The 16179-nt window shown below is 70.8% G+C and overlaps 1 protein-coding gene across 1 annotated transcript in view; it reads right to left on the reverse strand.

Moving 5' to 3' along the window:
* The window catches only part of polr2f (RNA polymerase II, I and III subunit F), a 20200-nt gene extending 4633 nt beyond the window's left edge, over positions 1 to 15567 (reverse strand). The window contains exons 1-2 of the mRNA XM_072492414.1: positions 15440 to 15567; positions 303 to 372 (exon numbers count right to left, since the gene is read on the reverse strand). Of these exons, the coding sequence (XP_072348515.1) occupies positions 303 to 372; positions 15440 to 15459 (90 nt within the window). The 5' untranslated portion in view covers positions 15460 to 15567. The remainder of the gene's footprint in view (positions 1 to 302; positions 373 to 15439) is intronic.
* Between the last annotated feature and the right edge of the window lie 612 nt (positions 15568 to 16179).

Raw genomic sequence — 16179 nt, forward strand, 5'->3', positions numbered from 1 at the left:
CGAGAGTTTGTCTGCTTTTAATGATGTTGTGCAGTAAGAAGCCTCACACCAGTTTAGTGATGTTGGTTGAGTGAGGATTATTGGCTGTGGACACCAAGAGAAACTAGCACCATCCTCCTCCAGCTCTCGTTCACAATAGTGGCCCCGGGATCTTTTACACGCAGCTGGAAAGCAAACGGGGCCTCGTTTCAACATCTCAAAGGAGTCGCCTCTGACAGTGCGGCGGTCCATCAGAGATGTACTTGCCACTGGGCCAGTGACAGAGAGAGGGCGCGCACGGGGTTAAACAAGGGTGAATTCACCTCCTCCGCATTATCCAGATCGTCCATCCCCTCATCTTCATCAGCATCGTCAAAATCATCTCCGTCAAAACTGGAATCCGAAATAGGAAATAAATTAAACAGTAACACAATCTCAGCACAGGCTGTCTAACGCAGTCCCAGTCAGCAGCCCAGTGCCTTGTTGCACTGAAACTTCGCAGCTCCGTTATCCTGTGCCCGAGATAAATAACTGAGAACATAAGCATCACGTTTGTCATCTCTTCAGGTTCTATGAGCAGCCCGTACCTCAAATTATCAAAACTTTGCCCCACCTTCACCTAACTACCCCCCTCACCTCCGCTCCTCGGACAGTGAGGGCGCTGCGACCTCGGGGTGCAGGCACTCAGCCCGGACAGCAAGGGCGCTGCGATCCCGAAGTGTAGGAACTCAGCCCGGACAGTGAGGGTGCTGCGATCCCGGGGTGCAGGCACTCAGGCCGGACAGCGAGGGCGCTGCGACACCGGGGTGCAGGCACTCAGCCCGGACAGGGAGGGCGCTGCGACACCGGGGTGCAGGCACTCAGCCCGGACAGGGAGGGCGCTGCGATCCCGGGGTGCAGGCACTCAGGCCGGACAGCGAGGGCGCTGCGATCCCGGGGTGCAGGCACTCAGCCCGGACAGTGAGGGCGCTGCGACACCGGGGTGCAGGCACTCAGCCCGGACAGCGAGGGCGCTGCGATCCCGGGGTGCAGGCACTCAGCCCGGACAGCGAGGGCGCTGCGATCCCGGGGTGCAGGCACTCAGCCCGGACAGGGAGGGCGCTGCGATCCCGGGGTGCAGGCACTCAGCCCGGACAGGGAGGGCGCTGCGATCCCGGGGTGCAGGCACTCAGCCCGGACAGTGAGGGCGCTGCGATCCCGGGGTGTAGGCACTCGGCCCGGACAGTGAGGGCGCTGCGACACCGGGGTGCAGGCACTCAGCCCGGACAGTGAGGGCGCTGCGACCTCGGGGTGCAGGCACTCAGCCCGGACAGCAAGGGCGCTGCGATCCCGAAGTGTAGGAACTCAGCCCGGACAGTGAGGGTGCTGCGATCCCGGGGTGCAGGCACTGAGGCCGGATAGCGAGGGCGCTGCGATCCCGGGGTGCAGGCACTCAGCCCGGACAGTGAGGGCGCTGCGACACCGGGGTGCAGGCACTCAGCCCGGACAGCGAGGGCGCTGCGATCCCGCGGTGCAGGCACTCAGCCCGGACAGCGAGGGCGCTGCGATCCCGGGGTGCAGGCACTCAGCCCGGACAGGGAGGGCGCTGCGATCCCGGGGTGCAGGCACTCAGCCCGGACAGGGAGGGCGCTGCGATCCCGGGGTGCAGGCACTCAGCCCGGACAGTGAGGGCGCTGCGATCCCGGGGTGTAGGCACTCGGCCCGGACAGTGAGGGCGCTGCGACACCGGGGTGCAGGCACTCAGCCCGGACAGCGAGGGCGCTGCGATCCCGGGGTGCAGGCACTCAGCCCGGACAGGGAGGGCGCTGCGATCCCGGGGAGCAGGCACTCAGCCCAGACAGCGAGGGCGCTGCGATCCCGGGGTGCAGGCACTCAGCCCGGACAGTGAGGGCGCTGCGATCCCGGGGTGCAGGCACTCAGCCCGGACAGTGAGGGCGCTGCGATCCCGGGGTGCAGGCACTCAGCCCGGACAGTGAGGGCGCTGCGATCCCGGGGTGCAGGCACTCAGCCCGGACAGCGAGGGCGCTGCGATCCCGGGGTGCAGGCACTCAGCCCGGACAGGGAGGGCGCTGTGATCCCAGGGTGCAGGCACTCGGCCCGGACAGTGAGGGCGCTGCAACACCGGGGTGCAGGCACTCAGCCCGGACAGCGAGGGCGCTGCGATCCCAGGGTGCAGGCACTCAGCCCGGACAGCGAGGGCGCTGCGATCCCGGGGTGCAGGCACTCAGCCCGGACAGCGAGGGCGCTGCGATCCCGGGGTGCAGGCACTCAGCCCGGACAGCGAGGGCGCTGCGATCCCGGGGTGCAGGCACTCAGTCCGGACAGGGAGGGCGCTGCGATACCGGGGCGCAGGCACTCAGCCCGGACAGCGAGGGCGCTGCGATCCCGGGGTGCAGGCACTCAGCCCGGACAGTGAGGGCGCTGCGATCCCGGGGTGCAGGCACTCAGCCCGGACAGCGAGGGCGCTGCGATCCCGGGGTGCAGGCACTCAGCCCGGACAGTGAGGGCGCTGCGATCCCGTGGTGCAGGCACTCGGCCCGGACAGCGAGGGCGCTGCGATCCCGGGGTGCAGGCACTCAGCCCGGACAGGGAGGGCGCTGCGATCCCGGGGTGCAGGCACTCGGCCCGGACAGTGAGGGCGCTGCGATCCCGGGGTGCAGGCACTCAGCCCGGACAGTGAGGGCGCTGCGATCCCGGGGTGTAGGAACTCAGCCCGGACAGTGAGGGTGCTGCGATCCCGGGGTGCAGGCACTCAGCCCGGACAGCGAGGGCGCTGCGATCCCGGGGTGCAGGCACTCAGCCCGGACAGTGAGGGCGCTGTGACCCCCGGGGTGCAGGCACTCGGCCCGGACAGTGAGGGCGCTGCGACCCCGGGGTGCAGGCACTCGGCCCGGACAGCGAGGGCGCTGCGACCCCGGGGTGCAGGCATTCAGCCCGGACAGCGAGGGCGCTGCGACACCGGGGTGCAGGCACTCAGCCCGGACAGTGAGGGCGCTGCGATCCCGGGGTGTAGGCACTCAGCCCGGACAGTGAGGGCGCTGCGATCCCGGGGTGTAGGCACTCAGCCCGGACAGCGAGGGCGCTGCGACCCCGGGGTGCAGGCATTCAGCCCGGACAGCGAGGGCGCTGCGACACCGGGGTGCAGGCACTCAGCCCGGACAGTGAGGGCGCTGCGATCCCGGGGTGTAGGCACTCAGCCCGGACAGTGAGGGCGCTGCGATCCCGGGGTGCAGGCACTCAGCCCGGACAGCGAGGGCGCTGCGATCCCGGGGTGCAGGCACTCAACCCGGACAGCGAGGGCGCTGCGATCCCGGGGTGCAGGCACTCAGCCCGGACAGCGAGGGCGCTGCGATCCCGGGGTGCAGGCACTCAGCCCGGACAGGGAGGGCGCTGCGATCCCGGGGTGCAGGCACTCGGCCCGGACAGTGAGGGCGCTGCGATCCCGGGGTGCAGGGACTCAGCCCGGACAGCGAGGGCGCTGTGACCCCCGGGGTGCAGGCACTCGGCCCGGACAGTGAGGGCGCTGCGACCCCGGGGTGCAGGCACTCAGCCCGGACAGCGAGGGCGCTGCGACACCGGGGTGCAGGCACTCGGCCCGGACAGCGAGGGCGCTGTGACCCCCGGGGTGCAGGCACTCGGCCCGGACAGTGAGGGCGCTGCGACCCCGGGGTGCTGGCACTCGGCCCGGCCCGGACAGCGAGGGCGCTGCGACCCCGGGGTGCAGGCATTCAGCCCCGACAGCGAGGGCGCTGCGACACCGGGGTGCAGGCACTCGGCCCGGACAGCGAGGGCGCTGCGATCCCGGGGTGCAGGCACTCGGCCCGGACAGCGGGGGACCTGCGGACACACAGCCCGGACAGTGGGGGCGCTGCGATCACCGGGTGCAGGCACTCAGCCCGAACAGTGGGGGACCTGCGGACGCACAGCCCGGACAGCGGGGGCACTGTCGATGCTCAGCCCGGACAGTGGGGGCGCTGCGGATGCTCAGCCTGGACAGTGGGGGCGCTGCGGACGGTCAGCCCGGACAGTGGGGGCACTGTCGATGCTCAGCCCGGACAGTGGGGGCGCTGCGGATGCTCAGCCTGGACAGTGGGGGCGCTGCGGACGCTCAGCCTGGACAGTGGGGGCGCTGTCGTTGCTCAGCCCGGACAGTGGGGGCGCTGCGGACGCTCAGCCCGGACAGTGGGGGTGCTGTCGATGCTCAGCCCGGACAGTGGGGGTGCTGTCGATGCTCAGCCCGGACAGTGGGGGTGCTGTCGATGCTCAGCCCGGACAGTGGGGGCGCTGTCGATGCTCAGCCCGGACAGTGGGGGTGCTGTCGTTGCTCAGCCCGGACAGTGGGGGGGCTGCGGACGCTCAGCCCGGACAGTGGGTGCGCTGTCGATGCTCAGCCCGGACAGTGGGGGCGCTGTCGATGCTCAGCCCGGACAGTGGGGACGCTGCGGATGCTCAGCCCGGACAGTGGGGGCGCTGTCGTTGCTCAGCCCGGACAGTGGGGGCGCTGTCGATGCTCAGCCCGGACAGTGGGGACGCTGCGGATGCTCAGCCCGGACAGTGGGGACGCTGCGGATGCTCAGCCCGGACAGTGGGGGCGCTGTCGATGCTCAGCCCGGACAGTGGGGACGCTGCGGATGCTCAGCCCGGACAGTGGGGGCACTGCGGATGCTCAGCCCGGACAGTGGGGACGCTGTCGTTGCTCAGCCCGGACAGTGGGGGCGCTGCGGACGCTCAGCCCGGACAGTGGGGGCGCTGTCGATGCTCAGCCCGGACAGTGGGGGCGCTGCGGACGCTCAGCCCGGACAGTGGGGGCGCTGTCGTTGCTCAGCCCGGACAGTGGGGGCGCTGCGGACGCTCAGCCCGGACAGTGGGGGCGCTGCGGACGCTCAGCCCGGACAGTGGGGGCGCTGCGGACGCTCAGCCCGGACAGTGGGGGCGCTGTCGTTGCTCAGCCCGGACAGTGGGGGCGCTGTCGATGCTCAGCCCGGACAGTGGGGACGCTGCGGACGCTCAGCCCGGACAGTGGGGGGCACTGTCGTTGCTCAGCACGGACAGTGGGGGCGTTGCGGACGCTCAGCCCGGACAGTGGGGGCGCTGTCGATGCTCAGCCCGGACAGTGGGGACGCTGCGGACGCTCAGCCCGGACAGTGGGGGGCACTGTCGTTGCTCAGCCCGGACAGTGGGGGCGCTGTCGATGCTCAGCCCGGACAGTGGGGGCGCTGTCGATGCTCAGCCCGGACAGTGGGGGCGCTGCGGACGCTCAGCCCGGACAGTGGGGACGCTGCGGACGCTCAGCCCGGACAGTGGGACGCTGCGGACGCTCAGCCCGGACAGTGGGGGCGCTGTCGATGCTCAGCCCGGACAGTGGGGGCGCTGCGGACGCTCAGCCCGGACAGTGGGGACGCTGCGGACGCTCAGCCCGGACAGTGGGGGCGCTGTCGATGCTCAGACCGGATAGTGGGGGCACTGTCAATGCTCAGCCCGGACAGTGGGGGCGCTGCGGGCGCTCAGCACGGACAGTGGGGGCGCTGCGGACGCTCAGCCCGGACAGTGGGGGCGCTGCGGATGCTCAGCCCGGACAGTGGGGGCGCTGTCGTTGCTCAGCCCGGACAGTGGGGGCGCTGCGGGCGCTCAGCCCGGACAGTGGGGGCGCTGTCGATGCTCAGCCCGGACAGTGGGGGCGCTGTCGATGCTCAGCCCGGACAGTGGGGGCGCTGCGGACGCTCAGTCCGGACAGTGGGGGCGCTGTCGATGCTCAGCCCGGACAGTGGGGGCGCTGCGGGCGCTCAGCCCGGACAGTGGGGGCGCTGCGGGCGCTCAGCCCGGACAGTGGGGGCGCTGCGGACGCTCAGTCCGGACAGTGGGGGCGCTGTCGATGCTCAGCCCGGACAGTGGGGGCGCTGCGGACGCTCAGCCCGGACAGTGGGGGCGCTGCGGACGCTCAGTCCGGACAGTGGGGGCGCTGCGGACGCTCAGCCCGGACAGTGGGGTCGCTGTCGATGCTCAGCCCGGACAGTGGGGGCGCTGCGGACGCTCAGCCCGGACAGTGGGGGCGCTGTCGATGCTCAGCCCGGACAGTGGGGGCGCTGTCGTTGCTCAGCCCGGACAGTGGGGGCGCTGTCGTTGCTCAGCCCGGACAGTGGGGGCGCTGCGGATGCTCAGCCCGGACAGTGGGGGCGCTGTCGTTGCTCAGCCCGGACAGTGGGGGCGCTGTCGTTGCTCAGCCCGGACAGTGGGGGCGCTGTCGATGCTCAGCCCGGACAGTGGGGGCGCTGCGGACGCTCAGCCCGGACAGTGGGGGCGCTGCGGACGCTCAGCCCGGACAGTGGGGGCGCTGTCGTTCCTCAGCCCGGACAGTGGGGGCGCTGCGGACGCTCAGCCCGGACAGTGGGGGCGCTGTCGTTGCTCAGCCCGGACAGTGGGGGCGCTGTCGTTGCTCAGCCCGGACAGTGGGGGCGCTGTCGATGCTCAGCCCGGACAGTGGGGGCGCTGCGGACGCTCAGCCCGGACAGTGGGGGCGCTGCGGACGCTCAGCCCGGACAGTGGGGGCGCTGTCGTTCCTCAGCCCGGACAGTGGGGGCGCTGCGGGCGCTCAGCCCGGACAGTGGGGGCGCTGCGGACGCTCAGTCCGGACAGTGGGGGCGCTGTCGTTGCTCAGCCCGGACAGTGGGGGCGCTGTCGATGCTCAGCACGGACAGTGGGGGCGCTGCGGACGCTCAGCCCGGACAGTGGGGGCGCTGCGGACGCTCAGCCCGGACAGTGGGGGGCACTGTCGTTGCTCAGCCCGGACAGTGGGGGCGCTGCGGACGCTCAGCCCGGACAGTGGGGGTCACTGTCGATGCTCAGCCCGGACAGTGGGGGCGCTGCGGACGCTCAGCCCGGACAGTGGGGGGCACTGTCGTTGCTCAGCCCGGACAGTGGGGGGCACTGTCGTTGCTCAGCCCGGACAGTGGGGGCGCTGCGGACGCTCAGCCTGGACAGTGGGGGCGCTGCGGACGCTCAGCCCGGACAGTGGGGGCGCTGTCGATGCTCAGCCCGGACAGTGGGGGCGCTGTTGTTGCTCAGCCCGGACAGTGGGGGCGCTGCGGACGCTCAGCCCGGACAGTGGGGGGCACTGTCGTTGCTCAGCCCGGACAGTGGGGGCGCTGCGGACGCTCAGTCCGGACAGTGGGGGCGCTGCGGATGCTCAGCCCGGACAGTGGGGGCGCTGTCGTTGCTCAGCCCGGACAGTGGGGGCGCTGTCGTTGCTCAGCCCGGACAGTGGGGGCGCTGTCGATGCTAAGCCCGGACAGTGGGGGCGCTGTCGTTGCTCAGCCCGGACAGTGGGGGCGCTGCGGACGCTCAGCCCGGACAGTGGGGGCGCTGCGGACGCTCAGCCCGGACACTGGGGGCGCTGCGGACGCTCAGCCCGGACAGTGGGGGCGCTGTCGATGCTCAGCCCGGACAGTGGGGGCGCTGTCGATGCTCAGCCCGGACAGTGGGGGCGCTGCGGACGCTCAGCCCGGACAGTGGGGGCGCTGCGGACGCTCAGCCCGGACAGTGCGGGCGCTGTCGATGCTCAGCCCGGACAGTGGGGGCGCTGTTGTTGCTCAGCCCGGACAGTGGGGGCGCTGCGGACGCTCAGCCAGGACAGTGGGGGGCACTGTCGTTGCTCAGCCCGGACAGTGGGGGCGCTGCGGATGCTCAGCCCGGACAGTGGGGGCGCTGTCGTTGCTCAGCCCGGACAGTGGGGGCGCTGTCGTTGCTCAGCCCGGACAGTGGGGGCGCTGTCGTTGCTCAGCCCGGACAGTGGGGGCGCTGTCGATGCTAAGCCCGGACAGTGGGGGCGCTGTCGTTGCTCAGCCCGGACAGTGGGGGCGCTGCGGACGCTCAGCCCGGACAGTGGGGGCGCTGCGGACGCTCAGCCCGGACAGTGGGGGCTCTGTCGTTGCTCAGCCCGGACAGTGGGGGCGCTGCGGACGCTCAGCCCGGACAGTGGGGGCGCTGTCGATGCTCAGCCCGGACAGTGGGGGCGCTGTTGTTGCTCAGCCCGGACAGTGGGGGCGCTGCGGACGCTCAGCCCGGACAGTGGGGGCGCTGTCGTTCCTCAGCCCGGACAGTGGGGGCGTTGCGGACGCTCAGCCCGGACAGTGGGGGCGTTGCAGACGCTCAGCCCGGACAGTGGGGGCGCTGTCGATGCTCAGCCCGGACAGTGGGGGCGCTGTCGATGCTCAGCCCGGACAGTGGGGGCGCTGTCGTTGCTCAGCCCGGACAGTGGGGGCGCTGTCGATGCTCAGCCCAGACAGTGGGGGCGTTGCGGACGCTCAGCCCGGACAGTGGGGGCGCTGACGATGCTCAGCCCGGACAGTGGGGACGCTGTCGATGCTCAGCCCGGACAGTGGGGGCGCTGCGGACGCTCAGCCCGGACAGTGGAGACGCTGCGGATGCTCAGCCCGGACAGTGGGGGCGCTGCGGACGCTCAGCCCGGACAGTGGGGGCGCTGCGGACGCTCAGTCCGGACAGTGGGGGCGCTGCGGACGCTCAGCCCGGACAGTGGGGGCGCTGCGGATGCTCAGCCCGGACAGTGGGGGCGCTGCGGACACTCAGCCCGGACAGTGGGGGCGCTGTCGTTGCTCAGCCCGGACAGTGGGGGCGCTGTCAATGCTCAGCCCGGACAGTGGGGGCGCTGTCAATGCTCAGCCCGGACAGTGGGGGCGCTGCGGACACTCAGCCCGGACAGTGGGGGCGCTGTCTTTCCTCAGCCCGGACAGTGGGGGCGCTGCGGGCGCTCAGCCCGGACAGTGGGGGCGCTGCGGACGCTCAGTCCGGACAGTGGGGGCGCTGCGGACGCTCAGCCCAGACAGTGGGGGCGCTGTCGATGCTCAGCCCGGACAGTGGGGGCGCTGTTGTTGCTCAGCCCGGACAGTGGGGGCGCTGTCGATGCTCAGCCCGGACAGTGGGGGCGCTGCGGACGCTCAGCCCGGACAGTGGGGGGCACTGTCGTTGCTCAGCCCGGACAGTGGGGACGCTGTCGATGCTCAGCCCGGACAGTGGGGGCGCTGTCGATGCTCAGCCCGGACAGTGGGGGCGCTGCGGACGCTCAGCCCGGACAGTGGGGGCGCTGCGGACGCTCAGCCCGGACAGTGGGGGCGCTGTCGTTCCTCAGCCCGGACGATGGGGGCGCTGCGGGCGCTCAGCCCGGACAGTGGGGGCGCTGCGGACGCTCAGCCCGGACAGTGGGGGCGCTGTCGATGCTCAGCCCGGACAGTGGGGGCGCTGTTGTTGCTCAGCCCGGACAGTGGGGGCGCTGCGGACGCTCAGCCCGGACAGTGGGGGGCGCTGTCGTTGCTCAGCCCGGACAGTGGGGGCGCTGTCGTTGCTCAGCCCGGACAGTGGGGGCGCTGTCGATGCTAAGCCCGGACAGTGGGGGCGCTGTCGTTGCTCAGCCCGGACAGTGGTGGCGCTGCGGACGCTCAGCCTTGACAGTGGGGGCGCTGCGGACGCTCAGCCCGGACAGTGGGGGCGCTGTCGTTGCTCAGCCCGGACAGTGGGGGCGCTGTCGTTGCTCAGCCCGGACAGTGGGGGCGCTGTCGATGCTCAGCGCGGACAGTGGGGGCGCTGTCGTTGCTCAGCCCGGACAGTGGGGGCGCTGTCGTTGCTCAGCCCGGACAGTGGGGGCGCTGTCGTTGCTCAGCCCGGACAGTGGGGGCGCTGCGGACGCTCAGCCCGGACAGTGGGGGCGCTGTCGATGCTCAGCCCGGACAGTGGGGACGCTGTCGTTGCTCAGCCCGGACAGTGGGGGCGCTGCGGACGCTCAGTCCGGACAGTGGGGGCGCTGCGGACGCTCAGCCCGGACAGTGGGGGCGCTGTCGATGCTCAGCCCGGACAGTGGGGACGCTGTCGTTGCTCAGCCCGGACAGTGGGGGCACTGTCGATGCTCAGCCCGGACAGTGGGGGCGCTGTCGATGCTCAGACCGGATAGTGGGGGCACTGTCAATGCTCAGCCCGGACAGTGGGGGCGCTGCGGACGCTCAGCCCGGACAGTGGGGGCGCTGCGGACGCTCAGCCCGGACAGTGGGGGCGCTGTCGTTCATCAGCCCGGACAGTGGGGGCGCTGCGGGCGCTCAGCCCGGACAGTGGGGGCGCTGTCGATGCTAAGCCCGGACAGTGGGGGCGCTGTCGTTGCTCAGCCCGGACAGTGGGGGCGCTGCGGACGCTCAGCCCGGACAGTGGGGGCGCTGCGGACGCTCAGCCCGGACAGTGGGGGCTCTGTCGTTGCTCAGCCCGGACAGTGGGGGCGCTGCGGACGCTCAGCCCGGACAGTGGGGGCGCTGTCGATGCTCAGCCCGGACAGTGGGGGCGCTGTTGTTGCTCAGCCCGGACAGTGGGGGCGCTGCGGACGCTCAGCCCGGACAGTGGGGGCGCTGTCGTTCCTCAGCCCGGACAGTGGGGGCGTTGCGGACGCTCAGCCCGGACAGTGGGGGCGTTGCAGACGCTCAGCCCGGACAGTGGGGGCGCTGTCGATGCTCAGCCCGGACAGTGGGGGCGCTGTCGATGCTCAGCCCGGACAGTGGGGGCGCTGTCGTTGCTCAGCCCGGACAGTGGGGGCGCTGTCGATGCTCAGCCCAGACAGTGGGGGCGTTGCGGACGCTCAGCCCGGACAGTGGGGGCGCTGACGATGCTCAGCCCGGACAGTGGGGACGCTGTCGATGCTCAGCCCGGACAGTGGGGGCGCTGCGGACGCTCAGCCCGGACAGTGGAGACGCTGCGGATGCTCAGCCCGGACAGTGGGGGCGCTGCGGACGCTCAGCCCGGACAGTGGGGGCGCTGCGGACGCTCAGTCCGGACAGTGGGGGCGCTGCGGACGCTCAGCCCGGACAGTGGGGGCGCTGCGGATGCTCAGCCCGGACAGTGGGGGCGCTGCGGACACTCAGCCCGGACAGTGGGGGCGCTGTCGTTGCTCAGCCCGGACAGTGGGGGCGCTGTCAATGCTCAGCCCGGACAGTGGGGGCGCTGCGGACACTCAGCCCGGACAGTGGGGGCGCTGTCTTTCCTCAGCCCGGACAGTGGGGGCGCTGCGGGCGCTCAGCCCGGACAGTGGGGGCGCTGCGGACGCTCAGTCCGGACAGTGGGGGCGCTGCGGACGCTCAGCCCAGACAGTGGGGGCGCTGTCGATGCTCAGCCCGGACAGTGGGGGCGCTGTTGTTGCTCAGCCCGGACAGTGGGGGCGCTGTCGATGCTCAGCCCGGACAGTGGGGGCGCTGCGGACGCTCAGCCCGGACAGTGGGGGGCACTGTCGTTGCTCAGCCCGGACAGTGGGGACGCTGTCGATGCTCAGCCCGGACAGTGGGGGCGCTGTCGATGCTCAGCCCGGACAGTGGGGGCGCTGCGGACGCTCAGCCCGGACAGTGGGGGCGCTGCGGACGCTCAGCCCGGACAGTGGGGGCGCTGTCGTTCCTCAGCCCGGACGATGGGGGCGCTGCGGGCGCTCAGCCCGGACAGTGGGGGCGCTGCGGACGCTCAGCCCGGACAGTGGGGGCGCTGTCGATGCTCAGCCCGGACAGTGGGGGCGCTGTTGTTGCTCAGCCCGGACAGTGGGGGCGCTGCGGACGCTCAGCCCGGACAGTGGGGGGCACTGTCGTTGCTCAGCCCGGACAGTGGGGGCGCTGCGGATGCTCAGCCCGGACAGTGGGGGCGCTGTCGTTGCTCAGCCCGGACAGTGGGGGCGCTGTCGTTGCTCAGCCCGGACAGTGGGGGCGCTGTCGTTGCTCAGCCCGGACAGTGGTGGCGCTGCGGACGCTCAGCCTTGACAGTGGGGGCGCTGCGGACGCTCAGCCCGGACAGTGGGGGCGCTGTCGTTGCTCAGCCCGGACAGTGGGGGCGCTGTCGTTGCTCAGCCCGGACAGTGGGGGCGCTGTCGATGCTCAGCGCGGACAGTGGGGGCGCTGTCGTTGCTCAGCCCGGACAGTGGGGGCGCTGTCGTTGCTCAGCCCGGACAGTGGGGGCGCTGTCGTTGCTCAGCCCGGACAGTGGGGGCGCTGCGGACGCTCAGCCCGGACAGTGGGGGCGCTGTCGATGCTCAGCCCGGACAGTGGGGACGCTGTCGTTGCTCAGCCCGGACAGTGGGGGCGCTGCGGACGCTCAGTCCGGACAGTGGGGGCGCTGCGGACGCTCAGCCCGGACAGTGGGGGCGCTGTCGATGCTCAGCCCGGACAGTGGGGACGCTGTCGTTGCTCAGCCCGGACAGTGGGGGCGCTGTCGATGCTCAGCCCGGACAGTGGGGGCGCTGTCGATGCTCAGACCGGATAGTGGGGGCACTGTCAATGCTCAGCCCGGACAGTGGGGGCGCTGCGGACGCTCAGCCCGGACAGTGGGGGCGCTGCGGACGCTCAGCCCGGACAGTGGGGGCGCTGTCGTTCATCAGCCCGGACAGTGGGGGCGCTGCGGGCGCTCAGCCCGGACAGTGGGGGCGCTGCGGACGCTCAGTCCGGACAGTGGGGGCGCTGCGGACGCTCAGCCCGGACAGTGGGGGCGCTGTCGATGCTCAGCCCGGACAGTGGGGGCGCTGTCGATGCTCAGCGCGGACAGTGGGGGCGCTGTCGTTGCTCAGCCCGGACAGTGGGGGCGCTGTCGTTGCTCAGCCCGGACAGTGGGGGCGCTGTCGTTGCTCAGCCCGGACAGTGGGGGCGCTGCGGACGCTCAGCCCGGACAGTGGGGGCGCTGTCGATGCTCAGCCCGGACAGTGGGGACGCTGTCGTTGCTCAGCCCGGACAGTGGGGGCGCTGCGGACGCTCAGTCCGGACAGTGGGGGCGCTGCGGACGCTCAGCCCGGACAGTGGGGGCGCTGTCGATGCTCAGCCCGGACAGTGGGGACGCTGTCGTTGCTCAGCCCGGACAGTGGGGGCGCTGTCGATGCTCAGCCCGGACAGTGGGGGCGCTGTCGATGCTCAGACCGGACAGTGGGGGCACTGTCAATGCTCAGCCCGGACAGTGGGGGCGCTGCGGACGCTCAGCCCGGACAGTGGGGGCGCTGCGGACGCTCAGCCCGGACAGTGGGGGCGCTGTCGTTCATCAGCCCGGACAGTGGGGGCGCTGCGGGCGCTCAGCCCGGACAGTGGGGGCGCTGCGGACGCTCAGTCCGGACAGTGGGGGCGCTGCGGACGCTCAGTCCGGACAGTGGGGGCGCTGCGGACGCTCAGCCCGGACAGTGGGGGCGCTGTCGATGCTCAGCCCGGACAGTGGGGGCGCTGTTGTTGCTCAGCCCAGACAGTGGGGGCGCTGCGGACGCTCAGCCCGGACAGTGGGGGCGCTGTCGTTCCTCAGCCCGGACAGTGGGGGCGTTGCGGACGCTCAGCCCGGACAGTGGGGGCGCTGACGATGCTCAGCCCGGACAGTGGGGGCGTTGCAGACGCTCAGCCCGGACAGTGGGGGCGCTGTCGATGCTCAGCCCGGACAGTGGGGGCGCTGTCGTTGCTCAGCCCGGACAGTGGGGGCGCTGTCGATGCTCAGCCCAGACAGTGGGGGCGTTGCGGACGCTCAGCCCGGACAGTGGGGGCGCTGACGATGCTCAGCCCGGACAGTGGGGGCGTTGCAGACGCTCAGCCCGGACAGTGGGGGCGCTGTCGATGCTCAGCCCGGACAGTGGGGACGCTGTCGTTGCTCAGCCCGGACAGTGGGGGCGCTGTCGATGCTCAGCCCGGACAGTGGGGACGCTGTCGTTGCTCAGCCCGGACAGTGGGGACGCTGTCGATGCTCAGCCCGGACAGTGGGGGCGCTGTCGATGCTCAGCACGGACAGTGGGGGCGTTGCGGACGCTCAGCCCGGACAGTGGGGACGCTGCGGATGCTCAGCCCGGACAGTGGGGACGCTGTCGTTGCTCAGCCCGGACAGTGGGGGCGCTGTCGATGCTCAGACCGGACAGTGGGGGCACTGCGGACGCTCAGCCCGGACAGTGGGGGCGCTGCGGACGCTCAGTCCGGACAGTGGGGGCGCTGCGGACGCTCAGCCCGGACAGTGGGGACGCTGTCGTTGCTCAGCCCGGACAGTGGGGGCGCTGTCGATGCTCAGACCGGACAGTGGGGGCACTGCAGACGCTCAGCCCGGACAGTGGGGGCGCTGCGGACGCTCAGTCCGGACAGTGGGGGCGCTGCGGACGCTCAGCCCGGACAGTGGGGGCGCTGCGGATGCTCAGCCCGGACAGTGGGGCGCTGCGGACGCTCAGCCCGGACAGTGGGGGCGCTGCGGGCGCTCAGCCCGGACAGTGGGGGCGCTGCGGACGCTCAGCCCGGACAGTGGGGGCGCTGCGGACGCTCAGCCCGGACAGTGGGGGCGCTGTTGTTGCTCAGCCCGGACAGTGGGGGGGCTGTGGACGCTCAGCCCGGACAGTGGGGGCGCTGTTGTTGCTCAGCCCGGACAGTGGGGGGGCTGCGGACGCTCAGCCCGGACAGTGGGGGCGCTGCGGACGCTCAGCCCGGACAGTGGGGGGGCTGCGGACGCTCAGCCCGGACAGTGGGGGGGCTGCGGACGCTCAGCCCGGACAGTGGGGGCGCTGCGGACGCTCAGCCCGGACAGTGGGGGCGCTGCGGACGCTCAGCCCGGACAGTGGGGGCGCTGCGGACGCTCAGCCCGGACAGTGGGGGGGCTGCGGACGCTCAGCCCGGACAGTGGGGGCGCTGTTGTTGCTCAGCCCGGACAGTGGGGGCGCTGCGGACGCTCAGCCCGGACAGTGGGGGCGCTGTCGTTGCTCAGCCCGGACAGTGGGGGGGCTGTGGACGCTCAGCCCGGACAGTGGGGGCGCTGCGGACGCTCAGCCCGGACAGTGGGGGGGCTGCGGACGCTCAGCCCGGACAGTGGGGGCGCTGTTGTTGCTCAGCCCGGACAGTGGGGGCGCTGCGGACGCTCAGCCCGGACAGTGGGGGCGCTGTTGTTGCTCAGCCCGGACAGTGGGGGGGCTGTGGACGCTCAGCCCGGACAGTGGGGGCGCTGTTGTTGCTCAGCCCGGACAGTGGGGGGGCTGCGGACGCTCAGCCCGGACAGTGGGGGCGCTGCGGACGCTCAGCCCGGACAGTGGGGGGGCTGCGGACGCTCAGCCCGGACAGTGGGGGGGCTGCGGACGCTCAGCCCGGACAGTGGGGGCGCTGCGGACGCTCAGCCCGGACAGTGGGGGCGCTGCGGACGCTCAGCCCGGACAGTGGGGGGGCTGCGGACGCTCAGCCCGGACAGTGGGGGCGCTGTTGTTGCTCAGCCCGGACAGTGGGGGCGCTGCGGACGCTCAGCCCGGACAGTGGGGGCGCTGTCGTTGCTCAGCCCGGACAGTGGGGGCGCTGCGGATGGTCCGCTCGATGCGGCCTGGGCGCTGTCGTTGGCCCTCCTGCCGGTGGCCTCGCTCCCGGAGGCCGGGGTGTGGATGAGAAGCTGCCGGCGGTGAGGAGGCGGCGGCGGGCGGGGCTGGGGGAGCGGGGCGGGCGGCGGCCGCGGGACTCACTTGTCCTCGTTGTCCGACATGATGGCGACTCCTTCGCGACTGGCGATTGTAATGAAATTGCTTCCAGGTCACCGCGCCTGCGCCGTTAGCTCTGAGCGCTGCCGGCCGCCATCTTTGATATAGGCACCGCTCCTCCAATCAATCAGCTGGACTTGTTCCAAATAATTTCACTTTCTGCTCGGGAAGGAATATATTCCAAGAGGCAGATATTTGTATCTTGTAGTAAAATCGTTCAAAATGTAATTAATGTTGGGGGCTCCATTAAACTAAGCTTGCATGAACCAAATTAACAATTTACCTGCTTTTAGCCAATCACTGAGTCCCAATCAGCCACTCAATGATTCCCAATCAGCCAATCACTGAGTCCCAATCAGCCAATCACTGAGTCCCAATCAGCCAATCACTGAGTCCCAATCAGCCAATCACTAATTTTCAATCAGCCAATCACTGATTCCCACTCAGCCAATTACAAAACGTTTACCTTGATGATGGGCCAGTCATCGGGACGACAAAGAAGAACACATGGCCAGCTTCGAGGAAGTATTCAAGAACATTTGTGATACTGGGTTTTTTTCTGGACTCTGAAGTGGTGTATCTAGGACTCCACGATGATGCAACAGGGTTGCACTCCTTGGAAGGAAAGGTCAAGGCCATACGGGACATTCCTGCACCCAATAATGTTAGCGAGCTTAAGTCTTTCCTTGGCATGGTCAATTACTATGGAAGGTTTATTCTGAAAT

Source organism: Scyliorhinus torazame, chromosome 29, assembly GCF_047496885.1.
Source record: "Scyliorhinus torazame isolate Kashiwa2021f chromosome 29, sScyTor2.1, whole genome shotgun sequence".
Taxonomy (NCBI): domain Eukaryota; kingdom Metazoa; phylum Chordata; class Chondrichthyes; order Carcharhiniformes; family Scyliorhinidae; genus Scyliorhinus; species Scyliorhinus torazame.